This window comes from Pantherophis guttatus, chromosome 3, assembly GCF_059756535.1.
Source record: "Pantherophis guttatus breed Tessera chromosome 3, ASM5975653v1, whole genome shotgun sequence".
Lineage (NCBI taxonomy): Eukaryota > Metazoa > Chordata > Lepidosauria > Squamata > Colubridae > Pantherophis > Pantherophis guttatus.
Genome location: NC_142065.1, coordinates 61,153,646 through 61,176,783, shown reverse-complemented (window position 1 = coordinate 61,176,783; position 23,138 = coordinate 61,153,646). Strand labels below are relative to the sequence as shown.

Sequence of the window (23,138 nt, the reverse complement as noted above, 5' to 3'; positions counted from 1 at the left end):
GAGATGGGCTTCACATAATTTAACAACTGGTTCACCCCAGCAACGAAAATGCACGTGCGCACCTCATGTGCTTTACTCGCACAAGCGCTTGCACGCAGCTTAAAAAACACAGCTAAATAGGACAGTATAACTACCGGTTCACCTGAACTTGTCAGTTTGGTTTTTGGGATGTAAGTTGTAAATCATTGTGTAAAGAAGAATGTGGTGTAGTGTGAATGAAATAATCTAATATGATCATTTAGTGAAACTAACACAGGGTTTATTTAAGAAACGTTTCCAGAGTTCCAGAGAGAGAAAGAGAAAGGCTTTCCTTCTACATATTAAGAATCACACACAGCGAAATGAGAGAAGAATTCTTATTTTGATAAACTCCTTAATTCCTGAACTTTTCAGCAGGTTTGTTGAACGGAACACCTTGCTCTGTGTTTGCTCTCTTCTCCCTGTTCTTCCTCTCTTGTCATAATTTAACTGCTTGCATAAAACAAAGAACTCATGGCTCTGTCTAATAGTAACCTCAGCCCACTAGTCATAGTTCTTAATCCTCTCAGGAGAGAGACTTGGAGGAACTCCAGCCAATAGCACTTCAAGATGACGGAGGTGCTGTCCTTTCGAAGAGACATAAAAATAAAAGTCCAATCCATTTGATAGAAATTTGATAGAAATCCCCACAGGACCTATAAAATATTGAACATCGCTGCTAACTGGCTTTGCCCTTGTCAAACCTTTATTACTGTAGACACCTCACTTGCTGTGAGATAGAAATGACACAGCGGGTCTTAAGAAAATGAGAATGTGGATTCAAAAAGAGCCTAATTATTTCCCATAACTGTGATTACTTTGTAAAACAGAGATGGGAGGTGAGTGGGATGGAAAGTCAACCCATAGCCTTGAAAGCAGAATGGCCTAGCATTCTAATAGGCAAAATGAATGGAACAATGGATCATAATGCCCCTGGCCTCTGTCACAGCAACATTATTAAATGATAAGTGAGCTATTAAAGCTACAATGCTTAGTGTGTCAACTAAAGATTTACTGTGCCAACGGTTTCCAAATTGAGGGTGTTGGGTTTTTTTGTTTTTTTTACTGCCAGAAGAAGGCTGTCTGTGTGGTTCTTGAAGCTGAGGTTATAAGAAATAGTCAGGAACAGATTAATATCATATTCAAGCAACAACTATGTGATAAAATGTGGATTCCCCAAAGTGTTACACTAGAGAGTATTATAGAAATAGAAAGAACAAGTCATGAGAAATTAAAACTATTAAAACAGTTTGGATTTTTTTTTAAAAAAAAATATCATTTTTAAAATATTTTTTATATAGATTATATGTGTCCTTACTTGAGCCTTTGGTATGGATAAATGTGGGCATTTGACACTTTTACAGGGATTTGGGTTCTATCCCACTCTATTTTTTCAGAAAATCTTGAAGAAACACACTGAGAAGTTCACTGGTGTAGAAGAATTTGTGGTAATTGCTTTTCTAAGTATTTATTTATTTTTAGTTAGGAAAGATTGGAGTCTGTGCAGATGAAAAATTCAGCCAGTAAATGATCTATAGACATGGAATGATTTGTTTGCATGCAGGAAAAGAGCATAAGGAGAAGTTGGATGAGAAATCAGATAAGAAACCTGAAACTGAATCATGGAAAACCCAAATGCCATACATACTCTTACATACTACAACTAAACAAGAATTGAAATTTGATGCAGTCCTCTGTGCAAAGAAGAGGTCTTGTTTTCTTTAGTTGTAGGGTTATTTTTTTTCTTACTAAATCCTTCATCAGAGCAGCTTTTTATCCACTTATATCTTTTCTCCCATATGAAGAAAGGCAAATGGGATGGATCAGTTTTCATGAGAAAATGATCTGCATTGGATCCAAATTGCAGTTTAATAACAATATTATCATAAATTGAAAACAATCTTATAGGCTCACTTGAGGATAAATTGCATAGAAAGACAGGATATAAATGCTACAATAAATAAATAAAATTCCAGAACAGCTGCAGTTATATTGTTATTAAAAAGACTTGTTTATTCCATTTAGGTCTAAGCGACAGACAATGTCCAATAAAATTAGGCTAAAAATGAGAAATAAATGTTGGTGCCATTTCTGGAAACACAAGATAGCTTTTCACTTGAATATGCAGAAATAGCGAATGTGGAAACTGAATGCCAACATCAGAGACAAATTTCAGAAAATAATGTAGTTCTGGAAATCCAACAAAAATAACTGATACACCTGATTTTTTTTTAAAAAAAACTAGTAAATTGGCTTATCCAACCAAGGCTGATATAGATGATGAATATTTTTTAAATGCAGGTCTTTCAAAATGGCATATAGTAAGCAGGGAGGGGCATTAATTATTACTGTTTTGGGGGAGACATTTTGCTGAGCATGGTCTTTCTGAAAAGCTCCATAATGTGAACATTTCAACTTAAATTTGTTTTGTTATTCCTGTAGTAATAAGTGAATAGTAATGAAAAATTTATTTAGAACTTGGTATCATTATACATGATGTCTGGGGACACTGAAATGTTACGTTTCCAATTATGGAAATTGTGTCAGATAATTAGTGATATTAATTTTGTATTACTCACAAACAGATTAAGAACTGATAAAAGTATGTTTTTATTCAGAAAGAGGTGTACGCAAAATTGTAAATAATTCCTACAGTTTCTAGACTGCAGAAAAATAAATATTGTATTCTGCTTCATTAAAAAAACAAAACCTTGTCATCGGCTAATGGTTTCACCATCTTTCTAAATACTACCAATTCTGATATTTCTTTGGTCCTTTATTTAATTATGTGAGCTAAATTACAGAATACAAGATATAGTCTTAGAATATTAGAAAATGAATTTATGGCAAAATTAAGATTTGGGATCACAGAAAAACTGCTTCCTAAAAAGGTAATCTTTTGAATGTTTGTGCCTTTAAATGATTCATTGTTAGGTAGCAAAACTGTATTTTCTGCCACACAGAAACAGGGCAATCATGTAAGACCAATAAATCCATGTGGGTCACTGAAGCAGAAAGTGCCCAAATCATAAGAATGAGTAGCAAATTAGATGGGAATCTTCTGTCCAGTTTAACAACAACCTATCTCTGTGAATAAAAATAATACTCCATAATTCTTATATAAAGGTAAAAGTTCCCCTCACACATATGTGCTAGTCATTCCCAACTCTAGGGGGCAGTGCTCATCTCCATTTCAAAGCTGAAGAGCCAGCGCTGTCCGAAGACATCTCCATGGTCATGTGGCCGGCATGACTAAATGCCAAAGGCGCACGGAACACTGTTACCTTCCCACCAAAGGTGGTCCCTATTTTTCTACTTGCATTTTTTACGTGCTTTCGAACTGCTAGGTTGACAGAAGCTGGGACAAGTAATGGGAGCCACCCCGTTACGGGGCACTAGGGATTCGAACTGCTGAACTGCCAACCTTTCAATCGTCAAGCTCAGCATCTTAGCCACTGAGCCACACGTCCCTTAGTTCTTATATAGCTTCTGATAATTAGTATATTCCACCCTGAAGTTTTCATCTTTGTATGGCATTACTAATCTACACATCACATACTTTATGTTCCAAATCATAGTGATTTATTTCAATAGTTACTTTGGATTTTGAAAATAATTTAAAGAATTATTCTTAACTGAACTCTGCCAGATATGAAATTAGGACGGAATGTGGCCCGAACGTTTTTGGATTACTACAGACTAAATGCCATTACAGAGAGACCTTTAGCACCAGTTTCCAGTACATGGTAAGTTTGAGAAAGCTATCTGCTTTTAATTTTTAACTATTTTTATTATTAAAAATGGTTGATTACAAAGTACACTTACGATAGTGTGCCTAGCTAGGTTAGCTGAGATCTACAGAGTTCTCCAGATTCTACAATCTCTTCTTCCATTAGTTTTCTTGTGTCTAAACAAAGAAAGAGGGAATAACAATATGTTGGTGTGTCTTTTGTTTTTCAGATGAATTTTATAAAAGTCAGTCCAAAAATGGGTTGAAAGCTTATTCAGACAGCAAAATGTTTCCCTGGTTTAATAAATTTTAGAAATATTGTTGACCTTGTTGACTTTTTTTTTTGCTAGAATCAACATTTTTGCTAAACGTTTCATGTTAAAAAATATGTTAAAGTGACTTTTAATTAATTTGATGCTTTCTTTGAACTTAAGGGTTTTTTTTTTACTTGTTGGGTGATAGGTGGAGGAAGGAGATAGCTGACCTGTAACTGGGAACAGTAAATCCACCTTTCCAATTATTTCTCCCCCAGATAAAATCACTGCTAAAACTCCCTGTCATCACTCCTATATTTGAGTGATGTTATTGTAGCATGATTCCACTAGCTGTTCTGCTCATTTTTATTTTTATTTTACCAGGTTTTAGCCACTTGGAGTGATGCTTGAATATGAGAATGAGAACATACGGATGTCTGTTTGTACATATTGGAAAAGTGCTCTTAGGCTGCAATGGTGGGAAATCAAAAAGAAATGTTTGTGTGGACTTCAATGGCATTGTATCCTCGGTTAGGACTGTATGTGCTTCAAAACATATTCAGAAACAGTACTTCAACCCTCACATAAGCACAGTACTCATTGAAGTATTCTGTCATTTTTCCAATATTCATGCAAGCCTGACAAAAGATACAGCTGTATTAGGAGTACTATTAAAGTTATTATATTTTAATGATTTGATTAAATAATAATAATAATAATAATAATAATAATAATAATAATAATAATAATAATAATAATAATAATAATTTTATTTCTATACCGCCCTTCTCCCGAAGGACTCAGGGTGGTGTACAGCCAGTTTAAAAACACAAGACACAACAATAATTAAAAATTAAAATAATTAAATAGATTTGGCTGATTTAAACTCTAAAAATTAAAATACCCCAATTTAAAATTATTATATTGACAGCCCTGCCTGGCGGAACAACAAGGTCTTCAATGCGCAGCGGAATACCCGGAGGTCGGAGATCTTGCGTATTTCCGGGGGCAGTTCATTCCACAGGGCTGGGGCTCCCACAGAGAAGGCCCTCCCCCTGGGTGTCGCCAGCCGACATAACTTGGCTGATGGCACCCTGAGGAGACCCTCTCTGTGGGAATGGACTGGTCGGTGGGAGGCTATTGGTGGCAGAAGACGGTCTCGAAGGTACCCGGGTCCTATGCCCTAAGCAGTAGTGTCTTTGTTGCGGGCTTGTAAGAAGCCTGAAAAAAGTTATGCGTGTATCACATGAAGTTCAAAACATTTTTTTTAAATCATTTTTCAAGTAGGACTGCCCTATTGTCAACTGTGCTATCAATCATCTCCCAAGAAAGGTATGGCTGACTCCCATGCTCTTATATTTTGAATAAAAATTGAGGGCAAGCTTTTTCAGATAGGCATTTGCATCAGTGGTGGGTTTCAAATTTTTTTACTACCAGTTCTGTGGGTGTGTCTTGGTGGGCGTGGCATGGCTTGGTAGGTGTGGCTTGGTGAGCATAGCAGGGAAAGAATATTGTTCATTTGGAACAATATTCCAATTCTCGATTCCCATCCCACTCCTGGGGGAAGGATATTGCAAAATCTTCATTCCCACCCCACTCTGGGGCCAGCCAGAGATGGTATTTGCTGGTTCTCTGAACTACTCAAAATTTCTGCTACCGGTTCTCCAGAACTGGTCAGAACCTGCTGAAACCCACCTCTGATTCGCATGGTAAAAATGTTCCAGAATCATGCTGCCTCTTTACAAAAATGATTCCCTCTGCCCCATTACTGAATATTTAAAATTCTTTTTCTTTTATTGTTTTATATCAAACTGTTTTATTCTCTTTTATTTGCATAGAGTGTGGGGAGGGGGTCCTTTGGAGATGAACAACACTATAAAAATCAATAACAACATTAGTGATCTCTGCATTTCCACATACTCTGCATGAGCATTCACCTTCCTGTGACATCCCCTGGAAAAACTCATTTAGGGGTGTAAAAGGAAAAGAAAGCACTATTAGGTATAGAGACTATTCTTAGGCAGTAAATACAAGTATTCTAGGAATGAAAATTGGAGGAGCAATTGGAACAGAGGGAATCATCCCAGAATAACACACTTTACTTCTTTACCTGAAGACTTTACAATAGTTTAAGGCAGGGGAGAGATGCTGGAATCCCAGTCAACTCAAGTCTGATTTTGTGCAGCAGCAAATTGCATAAGAAATGGAATAGCTATTACAGTTTAAAGGCAAATTATATGTTTTGCCTCAGAAATTAATTTTTGTTTTCCTCCTTGTCAATTGATAATTATAATCTGCCAGTTTTACTCCTACGTGTGTCTGCACATTTTAAATGCAGATCTCAGTTCTTGTAGCTGCTGCTGAAGATAGGGGGAAAAATCCTTTCAGCATTAAACTGTGACACATTTGCGTGGGCTAAATGAAAAAGATCCATTTACGGAATTCAGAAAGATTTGCATTGCTTGGACAGCCTCCAGCAGGGCTCACCAAAATACCAGATTACAATAATTACCCTGTCAAATGTTTAGCAATCAAAATGTTGGCTGGAACAATGTAGCCCCACATTTTGAGTACAGACCTGCATGGCAAATGCTTAAATGTAGAATGTGCTTTTTGCAGAGCCAAGAGAGGAAGAAAAATTGGAGGGTTAACTGCTCTCTTCTAGGAGAAGCAGCAGGAAGTGTTTTCTTTCCGTGCATAGTTGTCTACATTAGAAACATCCTACTCTCCTTTATTTCATATGAAACAAATATTAGTATAGATTTAAGTATTGGTGAAATGACTTTGTGATGCATCTTTGCATTTCAAGTACTTGATACGGGGGTGAAATGCTCCCGGTTTGGACCGGATTGCCCGATTCAGTACCAATGGTGGCGAGTGATTCGGAGAACCAGTAGCAAAAATCCCTGCCCCCCCCCCCATGCCCAGCTGAGCTGTGCAATCATCAGAGGCTGATTTTTTTTTTACTTTTAAAAGCATTTTACTTTTAAAAGCATACTCTTCAGCCGAAGAGGTCATAGGAAAAAAAATGCCTTTAAAAGCCTCTGGCGATCCCAGCTGACTTGCCTGATCGTCAAAAGCTTCTAAAAGCATTTTTTTCTGCAACCTCTTAAGGTTGTAGAAAAAATGCTTTTAAAAATAAATAAATAAATAAATAAATAAAGTTGGCCACGCCCACCCAGTCACATTACCCCACCACTACCAAGCCACGCCCACAGAACCAGTAGTAACAAATTTTAGATTTCACCCCTGACTTGATACATTTTTTTTAGTGCTATCTATGCTGTTTAAAGTAATCCTTCTTACAGATGATCACGTTTCAGGGTTGTGCTGTCATAGAAACTAGGGCTACCCAATCCAGACTGCAAAAATCTTGACAATCACTAGATGGCAGTGAAGAATTAGTTTTCTATCTAATAGCCAACTGAATTTTTGCAACCCAGATCTAGTAGCCCTAATGTATGTTAGGGTGGTCCAAGAAGAGTTCAATCAAAGATGGATTATACATGTTTCTCCAGATGTTGTTGAATTCCAGTTCAGAATTTGGTTGGATTTCAACTGTTTGTAAACTATGCTGGAACTGAATTTGAAAAGAAGCCACGGCCAAGTTTGCTTTCTGCAGGAAATTTTATGACACTGAATTTCCCTCATAATCTGATGGGAAATAGGACTCTTTTGCAGTATTGGATACATAAATGTATCAAAAGAAAATTGCAATTGTGCATATGTATATTGATACATTTTGCTTATAGCTAATATTATTACTGTTCTATAATACCAGGCTTCCCTATGAAATCTCCAGAATTTCTGACTCAGATTCTGTAAATTTTAAATATTTTTTTTTAATGCTTTACCTTAAAAATACTTGCAACAAGATGTGTTTCTAATAAATACTTTTGGAAAGAGATTCAGTTCTCAAGTGAGATGGGTGAGAGAAAAAAATCTTAGTTCAGTCCAATTCTATTAAGTAAATGTTAGTGTTTGGTTCCATCTTGTTGGTAATAAATAAATTCTCAAGAATATAGTGATATAATTCAATGTTATGAATCTGACTTGATGCATTTATCACAACTTTTGTCATTTGGAGTCAAGTGTTTTGATTCCCACCTTAGAACCAAATTTAATATGTGGGCATTTAAAATGTAGACTCTTTTAGCATTTCAATTGTTTCTCAGATCATGCAAAAGGACCATTGGACTCTGTTGTCCATCCATCCTCTCCTGCGTTTAACCAGAGAACCTCTATTGTCAATGGTGCCTACTCTCACAGAGTATTTTTAGTAGCGAAGAGCCACATGTGATTGCACATCACAACTGTGCAATCCCTAAAACTCCACAAGATTGGCCAAGAAAACTACTCAAGTCCCCCCTCCCTGTAAAAGATATGCAGCGTTGAAGAAGGGAGAAGTAATTCTAGATTACAACTAATTCAACTTCTTTTTCATAGTGGGAAATACATGGAGGACTGATTATTGCAGTATTTTATTGTGTTGGCATCCTACATCCCCCTATAATTTCAGGAAAAGTTAGCACTCATTTTATTTCCTTGTTACATTTGCATTTATATCCTGCCTTTTCTCCAGAAATTCAAGATAGCCTACATAGAACTCCCATTTTTTCTCAGAAAAACCAGGGAAAGTTTCCATGGCTAAAGATGGAACTGAATGTGGGTGTCCTCAGTCCTAGTCGAGCATCTTAACCATTATTAAGAATCATGATTCTGATTTTCTCCTGTCTGCCTGATCTCACCAGTTTACTTACCCTGGTTTCTGAATGGGTAAAATTCAATTCTATGGGTCATGCTTGGCTTGCCATTCTGTCAACTGCTTGTCAGTAACTGTTTTGCTAGCTGATTTGTGTTCCTGCTTGTGTTTAATACTTTAAACTGCCAGACATCCTCAGAAACAAGAACCCTCCTACAGAGCTCTGCTTAATTAATTTTGGGACTCTCAGGGAAAGGCATTTGACATAATTAGGAATTATGGATGCTGGCTGTCCATCCTGTTTTAAACTGATTGCTTGTTAATGGCCAGAAACGATTGGCTCGAGTTTCCTAGATGGTAAATTGTGGGACTAACTTAATATGTCTTGTTCAGGCTGGGCTAAGGTTTTTCACGCAGACTTTCAACATATCAATAGGGGAGGGAAAGAATCCCCAAATTCTCATTTCCATGGGCTCTTCTGCAAAACAACACCAAAAGGCTGCTTTGATTACAGATCTGTCCTTACTTGAACCCTTGGCCACCCAAATACTTCCTTATTTAAAGGAGGAATTCCTACCCTCACCTTTAAATACAGTGTAAAACTCCACCTCCAGCAAAAAATTAATCTCTGTCTCTCGCCCTCTTTCACACACGCTCACACAGAGACAAAGAGCAAAAATGATTGACTACCTACACCTTCCTTTCATGGAGCACAAATGTTCATGTAAAAATTGAAACAAAGATTTCTAACTCTACTTTTTACCCTCAACTTTTGAACTCACTCTTTTCCTAGTTTTACCAGCTGTAACTTATCAGCTAGGGAAGGAAAGGAAAAGTCAATTTTTGCCAGTATGAAGGACAAAGAACTATAAAAGTAGTAAGTCTGTGAGAGAACCTACATGAGATTGTAAAGCAGTGCTGTATCTTTTGCGAATCTGATGCTAAATTAATAAATTACTCTTGCTTCCCACTTATATAATGGATTCCCAAGAGTAGCTAAGTGGATCCCTATTATAGGCTTTGTTCAGTGCTGGTAAAGATATTTTTTTCCCCACACATTCTGAAAAATCCTTTATTGTGCTACTGGAATCTCCATTTTACTTCAAGCATTTACAGTACGGTGATTTTACATGCTGCCTTATTATTGCTGTTGTTGAGCTTGACTGCTGCATTAGTTTCCAAGTCAATATTTCCATAATTTCTACATTGTATAGTATGTTTCTCACTGATTTGCAGACTAACCAGAGACTTGAAGTTATTGAGCAGTTTAGAAGTATAGTAGATGAATAAGCAGGAACTGATTAAATAGTTAGAATGGGTTTCTGCTTCACATAAAAACATTCTATTGGTGAAATGACTTCTAAACAATGCCACCTGAGACACTAGATATGTGCTGGTATTTCACAAGCCAGGTTGCTAGTTTCTGCAGAGCATATCTGAAACCAAACTTGGCAACAGATGTTACATCTTTATATCCTGCCTGTGTTCAACAGAGCAGAATTACCCATAATCAGTCATCACTAAATGCCACAGAAGTGATAACTTTCCTCCCTTTTTAAATTATTTGGATGTTTATAAATTTCTGTTGCCTCTCTAATAATTCTGGGGAAACAGCTGTCACCTCATGCCAGGATGGTGATATTCTCGAAGTTTTATGACTTGTTGTCTCTTGTCAATAGACTTCAGCCAAAACTGATTGTCCTATGTTTTTAAGCCTAATGTTCCCTTAAAATTATTTCTGCATGTTATGGAGCATTGAGTTTCTCTAATGTAACCATTCCCATACTTAAAATTTTATTTTATACATTCCCTTAGCTTTTAGCTTCAGGAGTTTATACTTATTAGAAGGTAGCAGTTGTTATGTCTTGTGCAACATCCTATATTTTGCCCTATACATTTTTTCCTGCATTTTTTTTTCATATAGTCACACTTAAAGAAATGCACATTGCTCATAACTTTATAAATAATATTCTTTATCTTGTGTTTATGCCTAAGTATAGTCAGACAGTTGCCAGGTATTATTATTTTTTTTATTCCAACTCAGAATGAACTTGGTAAGAAAAATATATATATACTACAATAGTACAAACTGTTGTGTTTCTGGGGCTATTCTCTGCGTATATGTATTTATGTGCGTGTTGTTTTTTATATTATATACTGTTTTTTATATTATATACTGCTTTTATTTTATTTATTATATACTGCTCAAAAAAATAAAGGGAAGACAAGCAGAAGACATCCGAGATCTGAATGAATGAAATAGCCTTATTAAATACTTTGTTCTTTACATACAGTAGTTTATACACTGCTCAAACAACTAAAGGGAATACAAAACTACTGTATGTAACGAACAAAGTATTTAATAAGGCTATTTCATTCATTCAGATCTCGGATGTCTTCTGCTTGTCTTCCCTTTACTTTTTTGAGCAGTGTGTATTCATTACTTAGAAAGGCATTATAAGGTGCTGATTTGGGTGGGGTGACACTCAATAGCAATAGCACTCAGACTTATATACTGCTTCACAGTGCTTTACAGCCCTCTCTAAGCAGTTTACAGAGTCGGCATATTGCCCCCAACAATCTGGGTCCTCATTTTACCAACCTCAGAAGGATGGAAGGCTGAGTCAACCTGGAGCCTGGTGAGATTTGATCTGCCAAACTTCTGGCAGCTGGTGATCAGCTGCAGAAGTAGCCTGCAGTACTGCCCTCTAACCACTGCGCCGCCGATAATTTAAGCCTGGTCATTTGTGCCTCAAACGAGAACTCTGGATTGATTTGTTCACTAATTTGTCAGTTTGTTTTCTTGACTGTCAAAAGTTTTTTCCAAAACCAGAGTTCAAAGGCATCAATATTGTTTTTATTCCGTTTCTTTAGTCCAAAAGTCCAACTTTAGCTTCCATAGAGTGTCACAGAGACTACCATGGTTTGCATGATTCTGATCTCTGTAGGTATAGACACATCACAGCATTAGAATATCTTTTCCAAGGATATGATGGCTGCTTCATCAAGTGCTAGTCTGCAACACATTTCTTGTCCACTTGTTCCTTTACTGGCTGATCCTAAAAGACAGAAGATAATCTACCACTTCAATATCTTTATTATCAATTCTATGGCTGGTTGCTCTACCTGTTACCATTATTTTGGTGTTCTTATATTTAATTTTATTCCCATTTTCCCTGTGGCATAACTGTGACTGTAAACTGTTCAGATTATGAAGTCAGTCCATAAGAGCTCCTTTTCTCTGTTTCTGAAAATAGTAAACTATTAGCTTAATAAATCGTTCAACAAAAAAGTGTTACATCTGAATGCCCATTATATCCAATATATCCCTATTTAAATTACATCATTTGTGTTTAGTATATAATTTTCATGGATCTATGGACTACTTCAGATATAATGGATCTTAGGGAAATATCCAGAATTTTTAATCTATTGTTTCTAAAGTCCACCTAATTGGGGTCTGTTATACCGAATATTTAATGTATTAGTAAAAGTATTACATCTAGCTGCGAGCATATAAGATTCTTTCTGCCCAAATAGAAACCCAATCAGTTGCAGATTGGCATTGTCCTGCATAATTTTCAGAAGTTTGGCGTATGTTCATTGATTATTGAAAGACTATTTTGAGTGTTTTGAAACAAATACATTTTTGGTTGGCAGCTTAATATTACCACATATTACCATAGAACAGTGATGGCTAACCTTTTTGCCATCGCGTGTCAGGAGCAGGGGGGAGGGGGGTTGCACACGTGTGCCCACACACAAAAACAGCCTTCCTCACCCCTCTGGAGGTTCTCCAGAGGCCAGAAACTGCCCATTTGCCAACTTCCAGTGGGACCAGAAGGCCTGTTTTTCTCTCTCCCCCAGGCTCCAGAGCCTTTCTAGGAGCTTGGGTAGGGCAAAAACAGCCTTCCCTACCCCCCCCCGGAGGCCCTCCAGAGGCCAGAAACGGCCCATTTTCCAACCTCTGGTAGGACCGGAAGTCCCATATTTTGCTCTTCCCCAGCCTCCAAAGCCTTTCTAGGAGCTTTGGGAGGGTAAAAATGGCCTCCCCCTCCCCGGAGGCTCTCTGGAGACTGGAAACAGCCCGGTTTCCTACATGCGCATGCTGGCCAACTGATTTTTCCGGCCATCTGGGCCCACCGGAAGTTGGCAAACAGGTCATTTCCTGCCTCCGGAGGGCCTCTGGGAGGTGTGGGGAAGGCCGTTTTCACTCTCCCCAGCTCCTAGAAAGGATCTGGATGCTGAGGCAGGGGTGAAATCCAGCAGGAGAACCAGAAGCGGAAATTTTGAGTAGTTCGGAGAACCGGCAAATACCACCTCTGGCTGGCCCCAGAGTGGGGTGGGAATGGAGATTTTGCAATATCCTTCCCCTGCCATGCCATGCTAACCAAGCCACGCCCACAGAACTGGTAAGGAAAAATTTTGGATTTCACCCCTGGGCTAGGGAGAGAGAAAAACGGGCCTTCCCCACCACCCCTCGAGGCCCTCCGGAAGCAGGAAACATCCTGTTTCCCTACTTCCAGTGGCCCAGAAGGCCTGAAAATCAGTTAGCCAGTACACGCATGCGCGCCGTAGCTGAGCTCGCATGCCACCGATATGGCTACATGTGCCATCTGTGGCACACGTGCCATAGGTTTGCCATCATGGCCATAGAATGTAGAATGTCATGTAGCCTTGATATCATTCAGATTATTCAACTACCTTGTGTATTTTTCCTATTGGTAGGAAAGAAAAAGCAATTCCCTATAGATGTTCCTACCACCGGATCCAAGGAAACAATCAAGCTGCCAACAAACCAGAGAAGAGGACCCATACAACACTTAAGTACACTCACTCATCATAAATCACTAAAAAGAAATTCTTCCATTTCTTTCAGAAAAAATGGAAGAAACAAGTTATATCAGCACTTTTTACATTTAAAATGGATGATTATGATCAATCCTCCTTCCAGCCAATTATTTTTATGAAAGGGAGGCAAAATGTTTTTCTTAGAAATGTTACACTTGACGTATTGTTCACTGATTTATCACAAGTCTTATTTCTCAAAAACAAGCTATTAAATACAGAATTTTCATTCTTATTCAGCCATGTGGAATGCTTAACATAAAAATGCAAATAGAAAATTTTGTCCTAACATATTTTGAAGCACGAAGTCCTATAATGGACTGAATCCCAAAGAAACTAGAGGGAGTTTTCCATGATGCTGCATGATTTCTACATTTATTACTTTTTAAGCCAAAGTATCGTTTGCAAGGATTGTAGGTTAAAATATGTAATGTACATGGATGGAGTATTGTGCAATTTAATGTTTAGATATTGTAATACTCCTTGAAATGGTTTTCTCTTATTTTTAATAGTTTTTGTTTAATTGAAATTGCACGTGTATGGCAAGACTTCATTCATACTTGTAACTATATTAAGGCATTCTAATCTAAAACAATTATCTCCATCTTCAAGGCATATTGTGACTGCAACTTGGCTATGTTGGCTAGGAAATTCTGATAGGTTAGTACAAATGCATATGAAGGGCATCAGATTGCAGAAGATTGTTGTAAAGGGAACTGAATTTGTTGACCACAGTAAAACCAGCTATACATATGCAATAGCATACTAAATAATCCATGAATTACTATCCCTTTATTGCTTATATAAATAAATCGTAGTATTAAAGCAGAAAATATAAGAACATTGTAAAAGAATAATCAGAATAAGTAAAATTTACTTCCATTTTCCATTCCATTTAAGTAAAAGAAAAATACAGTCCAGAATGTTTGACCTTTACATTTATTTACTAAATAAAACTTCAATTTATTTCAGCTCTGTGCCTGAGATTGTCAGAAGGCAATCAGTTAATTATTTCATGGGGCAAAGGAGCCAGGGAGTCAAAATCTTATCACCTTCACTTCCTTCTCATCTGAGCAGCTATTTGACTGATGGTCACATTTTTTATTAGGATTATGCACACAGATCTGGCAATCAGAACAAGGGGAACTGATGTGCAATATTCAGTTGTATGTCCTTATCTATTTACAAATAAGTACATAATCCAGTGTCCAGGCTATAGTTGGATATGAGCATATGTGTAAGAAGAGTGGTAGACTGCAAAAGGAAGAAAACAAGAAATATGAAGACTGTTGAAAACCAATATAAATTTCATACGATTAGAATTTCAAAGCTGAAAGTTAAATTGTATGCAATTTCAAGGAAGGATAAATCCTAAAATGTATAAAGTAAGCATTATATTTTTCTGGTTCTATAAGCTGATGAATCACTAACAGATGTTTTGATAATAAAAATGATTTAAGGTAGATGGAGAGGAAATAAGATATCCTGTTGGTTAATTGTTCCAAGTTGAGCTTAGTGTCTAGTGTTGGGTTCTGAAAAGCTTCAGATGCATATTTTTAATTGATTTACAGGATGAACAATAGCAATTCAATTTTTATATTGAAACAGAATGTTTATAAAAGTTGTAGATTTGAATAGATTTGTGTTATGTTATATAAAGTAAGCAGAGTAAACTCTGGGAATTTGCTTTTGGAGCATTAAATAAATAATTGAATAAAAGATTGCTTGTATTTACTTCCTACTTTTGTTTACTGTCTATATTTCTTTATTGGTTCAGAGTTCTTAAAAGACACAATAATTTACTAGCATTTTCAGATTTTCTTATCCTTGTCTTCAACTACATTTTTGAAGGGAAATGCTGACAAATCTCCTTCCATTGCCCCTTTCCCGAATACATATATAATTGCTTAAAGCAATTTTAGTTTAGCATGCTTAAACCAGATTACATTAGTTCCTCTTTTTCTAGCTGTTGGTTGCCATCACCTCCCTCCTTGAGGATGACATATTATCTAAATCCAGATACATATTTAAAATATGCTAGGCATAATTTGCTTAATAGAAGCAGAATGTTTGGTAGAAATGTTTGGAGAAACTCACCGTCACTCATGCCCTAGTCACTTCCTGTCTTGACTATTGCAACACACTCTACATGGGGCTGCCCTTGAAGAGCATCCGGAAGATCCAATTGGTACAAAATGCAGCAGCCCGCATGGTTTTGTGCAGACCTCGGTGTGCACATGTATCACCTTTCCTGAGGGAGCTGCATTGGTTGCCGATTTGCTTCTGGGTGCAATTCAAGGTGCTGATTGTCACCTTTAAAGCCCTTCATGGCTTGGGACCACGTTATCTGAGGGACCATCTCTTGCCTGATTACCCAATCTACCAGAGCGGGGAGGCAAGGAATGTTGTGGGTCCCATCCCCTAGGGAGATACACCTGGTGGGAACCAGAAGAAGGGCCTTCTCCGTGGTGGCTCCCTCTCTCTGAAACATCATTCCCCCAAATATTAGAATGGCTTCCACTCTAACACTCTTCCAGAATGCACAGAAGACCTGGTTCTGCCAGCAGGCCTGGGAACGCAGAGTGGGGTGGAGCCCATTAAATGGTTCGTATGATGTGTTGTTGCCGGGGTGGGATGGGGGATTATTTTATTATATATGATTCTCTCTTATTATTTTTATTGTTTTTATCTGATGTTTTTATATTCTTGTAAGCTGCCTTGAGTCACCATGTGTGAATAGGCGGCAATATAACTCTTCTAAATAAATTAAATAAATATAAATGAATTTAGAACTTTGTTTAATGCTGAAAAGAATTTGGTTTCATATTTGAATGGCAGTACTAATTCCCCCCCCCCACACACACACAAATAAATCATATTGGATTTAAATCTTTCAGTAAGATTTAATTTCAGCCAGATTTCAATAGTTCTAATAACAAGAATTAGCTTTTAATATTGCTAAAGCATCTCACATGAAACAGAGTGTATGATCTTTCCCTTATTAGCAGAGTAATTTAGAAAACATACTGCAAGAAGGATCTTGAAGTCCTAGTGGACAATCACTTAAATGTGAGCCAGCTGTGCACTGCCGCTGCCAAAAAAGCCAACTCAGTCCTAGACAGATAGAATCAGGATCATGTGAAGTACTAATACTGCTTTATAATGGCTTGGTAAGACTATACTTCGAGTATTGCATTCATTTTTGGTCGCCACCATCTCAAAAAGATGTTGTGACTCTACAAAGGGGGCAGAGAAGAGCAACAAAGATGAATACAGGGCTGGAGGCTAAAACATACAAAGAATAGTTGCAGGAATTGGGTATGTCTAGTTTAATGAAAAGAAGGATTAGGGGTGACACAATAGCAGTGTTCCAATATCTAAGGATCTGCCACAAAGAAGAGGGAGTCAATCTATTCTCCAAAGCACCTGAAGGCAGGACAAGAAGCAATGGATGGAAACAAATCAAGAAGAGAATCAACCTAAAACTAGGAAGAAATTTCCTAACAGAACAATTAATCAGTGGAATGATCAGTGATGGGATTCAGCCAGTTCGCACCTATTCGGGAGAACCGGTTGTTAACTTCCTAAGCAGTTTGGAGAACTGCTTGTTGGAAGAAATCTTATTTTGTGTTTTTTCCACTTTACAGGGCTAATCCTGTAAGGAAGGCAGGAAGGAAACATTCTGGTGTTGTTTCTAGTCTAATCTTTATTGCCCTGCTTACAGAAACTGCCTCTCTGGTTAACCCTTATTACATTGTAACAGCTAAGGTGAAGTGCCAATCGACGTGAGTGATGTTGATTTGGCCACACCCACACGGTCACATGACCACCGAGCCATGCCTACCCAGCTGGTCATTAGGGCAGAGAACTGGTTGTTAAATTATTTGAATCCCACCACTGGGAATGACTTGTGCCCAGAAGTTGTGATGCTCAACATTGGAAGTTTTAAAGAAGAGATTGGACAACCATATGTGTGAAATGACGTAGAGTTTCTAACTTCAACAGCGGGTTGGCCTAGAAGACCTCCAAGGTCCCTTCCTACTTTATTAGTTGATTATTCTGTTACTTGAGGGAAAACAGTAAAACTTATTTGCATCCACTGCAAAATAAATAACAGTATAGAGAGTTTTTTTTACATCATATTTGTGTAGTTATATATATGTTAAAAATTTTCACTATTTCCAGGAATGTTTCTCTATCCAGGATGAAATTTATAAACATACTTAGGGGAAAATTATGTATTTCAGTATTTTGTTAGGTATTAAGAAGATATAAAATAAGCTATGGGATAGTGAACAAGAGTTTCTCCAGTGTGTCTTCTGGAAAACTAATATTTCAGCATAGGTTTTGTAAATACAAAAGTCTCCTTCATAGTTACCACTTATTAAAGTGCTCTTAATATTCCAAATATACCACATAACACAAAATGCTTAGAGACACCCTCCTCGCAGTCTACTCATTGATGCAATCAACTCTCATTTACCCTGACTGGGAACTTGTTTCTTGTGGATGAAAACTTCTTAAGTTCCACAAATAGAATGGAAATGGGGAAAAAAATGCCCATTTTTCTATATCTTGTGGTTTTCTGCTGGAACATAGAGTACCTTACTGTGCCGATGAACCAATTCAGAACAAATTTGAGTAGTTAGACTTTTGCTATAGACATAGAGCATTATTAAAGATTTATTTTTTGAAAATAAAATGTATTGTGGAATAGACTTCAAGTCCTTGATAGTGTCCTGTTTGGGTGATAAAATTACATATCTATGTAAACCTTATCAAATATATATATGTGGGGGGGGGGTGCACGCGCAACTGAGATTTTATCAAATTTCGCTTGATGCACAGGAATAGACAAGCTGCATACATGATCCCCTCTATTCTAAAATTCTAATTATACTACTAAAATTGAATAACAATCGACCCCATCCATTTTTCAAAACAAGAAGTTAATTTGTTTTGCATACATTCTTCTGTCCTAATCAGAAAATTCGACTGCAAACATCAACACATTATTATTATTATTGCTCTGGTTTTCACTTTCTTCTAAGCCATCAAAAACCACTTTATTCCTAAATTACAAACCTAAAAACAGAAAATAGGTCTGTCTCCTTTATGAAGGGACAGCAATGCAATTTTAGGTTTTATCTAGTTATGCCAATATTGCATATGGAATTCCTGGGTGAAGATTCTACAAAGGGGAAAAAGAATATTTCTATAACAATTTTATGACATTTGCTGGTATGGATAAAATGAACAGAGTTTAAAATTACCAGGCTTGCTATCTCAAGGAGACAGGTGAATTATTCCAGCTATCACTGTTTCATGCTATAGCAAACAGAGAAGCATTGAAGTAATTGAATAGTTCATATGCAGGAAACCACAGTGAACAGATACCACTTTAAAAGCAACAATACACACACACATACACATCTGAAAGTTCAAGGACAAAGGAAAAAGAGGAAGAGGGTGAGGAAGAAGTTGTTTTCCTTATCAGAAGATAGTAAAAAGATTGCTGTTGCTGGTCTTTTCAAGACTATTATCTCTATTTCTCCTACAACTGTTTTCCTGGATCAGTCCAGACACTAGAAAGCCTTGGTTCTCCCTTAAGCCTCAGACAAGAATGAATAAGAGAAGAAGGCTACAGGAACCTGCACATCTTTAATGAGAATAAATTGAGATTAAACCACCATTTATATATTTATTAAACTGTATTGGCTGCTTGGCTCTAATGGATTCTGACCTGTGTACAAAATTAGAAAATAACCCATAAAAACAGCTAAAAAAACACGTGATTTTTTTAACCTGTTTTGTTTCAAACTAGTTGAAGCAGATGTCCAACTATGCTTAGGTAGAATAATGAGTGGATCCATTCCCATGGTAAAAGTATACTAGTAACTGCTGTTATCTTATTGTGTATCATTTAGGGACAAACCCTAATACACAAGAGTTATGTGCCTCTTTTTTGCCAGCATAACAATCATAGCTTCTTGTGGACAGATGGTAGAGATTCTTGAATTGTTGTAAAAAAAATGTAAATAGAAGCTAAACTAATCCCATCTTTGATACTCTTCCTCTGAATAGGAAAACATTTTTTTTATTCAGATAAGCATTTAGCATCTGAGTTGACACTGCTGGTCTCCATTGTTCTGTACTCTGGTGGATGCGGTTCTTTCCTTCACACTGGTTTGTTCTTATTGTTACACTTCAATGTTTAAATCATAATTCTGAATTTCCCCCGAAAATGGTTTGTAGTAGAAGATAACATACCAGTTGAATAAAAAACTCTGATGTATTAATGTATGCAGAAGCAGTTTCAAGACAAAATAAATACATGACAAACTAAGCCGCTCCCAAACCACAAATAAATGTCATTAAAAACTGCTGCCAGTTGAACAGTCATGAAAGCAAGGCTGGAAGAATGTCATAACAGGAACAGAATGATATGGGGCAATTTCCCATGATTCAGCGGTGACTGAATAAGCAATATTTAGAATCAATATTTTTATTTTGATTGCTTAATCATGGTGAAAATATGGAAGAGAAGGAGAAAATGCCTTTATAGTATTTGTTCATTCTGGTTCAATTGGCTGAAAGTGATAATACAATAAATTACAATATTTTTTAAAGTTTGATTATTTCTAATCTAAATTGACTGCACATTCATTTGTGCATTTTTTAGGATTGTTCCTACCCACATATTGTAGGAATAAGTACAATAGATAATACAATGGCACCTACTTAATGGAGATACTTTTCTTGTATAGTCTAGAACATAGGTGTCACACTCGCCGCATCACATTGCCATCACGTGACATTTCATGTCGTTTTTCCCATTCATGGAGCTGGAGTGGACGTGGCCTCCATGTGACGCATCTGGCCCATGGGGCGCCAGTTTGACACCCTGGTCTAGAACCTAAATGTGTATTTCCTAAACTAAGAAATAATAGGTCCATTGCAATCATTTCATGAACATGGAAACTTCCAGGGACTCTCTCATTGGAGATTTGGAATTTTGAATCTGATTAGTCAATCACAAATCACACCAGGATTCAATTAAAATTTTCAGATTTAACTAACATGTCAATCAATATTGCAACCAACTGAATATAGACCCATATTGTTAATACTTGGCTTAGTTTGTTAACATTATTATTTATGCTACAGTTTGTATGTGCATCCCATTAAACACTAACATTTGTTGTCTTTAATCTTTCTGATTAATAAAAGCAATATCTTTGCTACTTGTTTGCATACTTAGAAGCTGTAGGTGGTAAGAAATACAGGAAGTGAGCCTTGGAAAAACCATTCTAAAGCCTGATTAATCATAGACATGTCTCTTCCTCCTGACTTTTTATCTTTATTTCTTATTTATAGATGATATAGTAATAGAATGATTTTTAATAAGCTCTTAGCTTTTTGCTGCGCTCATCACTTTTTAAGTCTCAAACTTTGAATGTTAACCATTCAGGGACACCTACAGGAAACACAAAAGCTTGAATAAAATCGAGATCAGATAAAATTGAGTGTTACTGCTATGATTTATTTAATGTCTAGATCAGTGTTTCTCAACCTTGGCAACTTTAATATGTGTGAATTTCAACTCCCAGAATTCCCCAGTCAGCCAGGCACCTCAGGGAATGATGATACAGGTTTAATTAATGATACTGCAAAAGCGTGATGGATTTTTTATACTGGTAAGATTGATTTTATTTTTGAAAAATCTGAAAAATATTGCAATGTGGAAGTCAATCTGCCACCAATAGAAATGAAATAAAATAGTTTAAGATAATCAGCATTTTAATCTAATATAAACTGTCTTCTGTGTCTGATTGTTGCTTTGCGCTGGTCATCTCAGTGGAACAAAGGATAGCACAGTTGAAGGAAGAGAATGAGAAAATAAAACAGGATCCCTTTTAGTAAAGCCACTATTTATGCTACTTTGCTAGATGAAGGTGGAAATGGTGGCCACTCTGTGCTTGTCAGAATATTAATTCATGTTGCAGCTTCAGATCAATTCCAAAGTCAATTTCAATGTTCTAAAAGGGACAATCCCCCTTTGGATTAATTCTGGGCCACTTTGAAACGGCAAAAGTAGAAGTAGCCACCATGACTTCACTGTAACTAAGAAGGAATGTTAACTTTTCCCTTAAAGTCTATATTTTGTGGAAATTTGGCCTCCCTTGTGGTAATATTGTAATCTACATTTTATACAGTTCGAAGAAAATGGTTATTTTGTTTTAGTAAGGTAGCACTGGGAAAACTGAATTATCCAGTTCTGGAAAAGCAGAGCTGAAACATTTTCCTATAAACTGGAGAAAATCTTTATAAGGGACCATGGGATAAGACAGCTGTAGCAAGAGCCAAATTCTTGATGTAAATCATGGCCATCCTGAAGCTCCTTCAACTCCCTATATATGCAAAATCGGCTAGCGTATTGTCCAAAAATCCAGGTCCCTAGTAACTGAATTCTAATCCTATGTTATGGATTATCTAATTTTCTGGGGTCCACTTGATACACTGAGCTACAAACCTAGCTAACATAAACAAACCTGGGCTGTATGAGCCATAACCATCATAAATAGTAGCATGTCAAAATTCCATCAGGACCATACTTTGTTACTGCTTTTCTGGATTAGTGCTATTGATATCTTCATTAAGGTGATGGAGATGAATGAAGCCATATGAATTTAGTTAGGCAAAAATAAAGTTCCATGTGATTTCTATGTAGTGGTTTTCCCGTACGCTATAAAGGTGTCAGAAACTTTAAACTGTTACAGTTCTAAGGGAGGCCCCTAAATTTCAAGCAAAATGCCCATTATTTCTGTCAGACAAGGCAGACTCCCACCCTGTGACTATTCTTCTAATTATCTGCTGGAACACTTTTCCGGTGAGGCATTGATCAGTCTCTCATTCTAGCTAGTTGAAGCCACATTCTCCATTTCCACTAATGATGGCATGAGGAAAACCAGTAGTCCATTTCCCAATAGCTAACAGACAGAGATGAAGTAGCTGGAAGAAAACATGCATATATTTGCACTTTTAAGGACCACTGGCTTTTGTGGCTAAGAATGATAAGTTGGAAGAAATACTTTGGGTAGAGAAAAAAATATTTTGGGTGGAGTATGCAGTTTGCCCCAGCAATTGGAGAAACCAATTGTTGGTGTAATTAATCAGTTTGCCTTGAAATCAAAGGCCAATGCTTGCTTCTAAAATGCACTTGAGTATTCACTAGCATACTTTGCATTTTTGTCAATAGAGGAAGCAATTCATTGCATTCAATTCTTCCTGCATAAATTTTCCTTTTATTGAAGCAATGGAAGTCTTTTATATGCAGTTGATATTATGTTAAATTGTGTTTCCATGCAGCAACTGGATCTGAACACAATGGAGTAAGTGGATCTGGCCAAAAATAGACATATAAACAAAGCAGTGCCTTGCTGAATTGGATCCCTGCCCATCTAACTGGGCAATATGTTCACATTGTTATCAAGCCACTGATCCCCATGACTAAATGCAGTTGACTGATAATTTCCCTTGTACATCAGTGAAATGCACTTACCTTCACTACCAGTTCTGGAATGTG

At 36.9% G+C, this 23,138-nt stretch overlaps 1 protein-coding gene across 2 annotated transcripts in view; it reads left to right on the top strand.

Annotated features, from left to right (window-relative positions):
• Positions 1–15,293, top strand: part of LOC117664199 (AGBL carboxypeptidase 4) — an 836,143-nt gene extending 820,850 nt beyond the window's left edge. Inside the window, exons 12-13 of one of the 2 annotated variants that reach the window (XM_034415043.2) lie at positions 3,668–3,764; positions 13,433–15,293. In XM_034415043.2, coding sequence (XP_034270934.1) covers positions 3,668–3,764; positions 13,433–13,550 — 215 coding nt within the window. In that variant the 3' untranslated portion in view covers positions 13,551–15,293. Of the gene's footprint in view, positions 1–3,667; positions 3,765–4,386; positions 4,541–13,432 lie in introns of those variants that run through there. The other variant, XM_034415044.3, reaches the window with a different exon arrangement.
• The last annotated feature ends 7,845 nt before the right edge of the window (positions 15,294–23,138 follow it).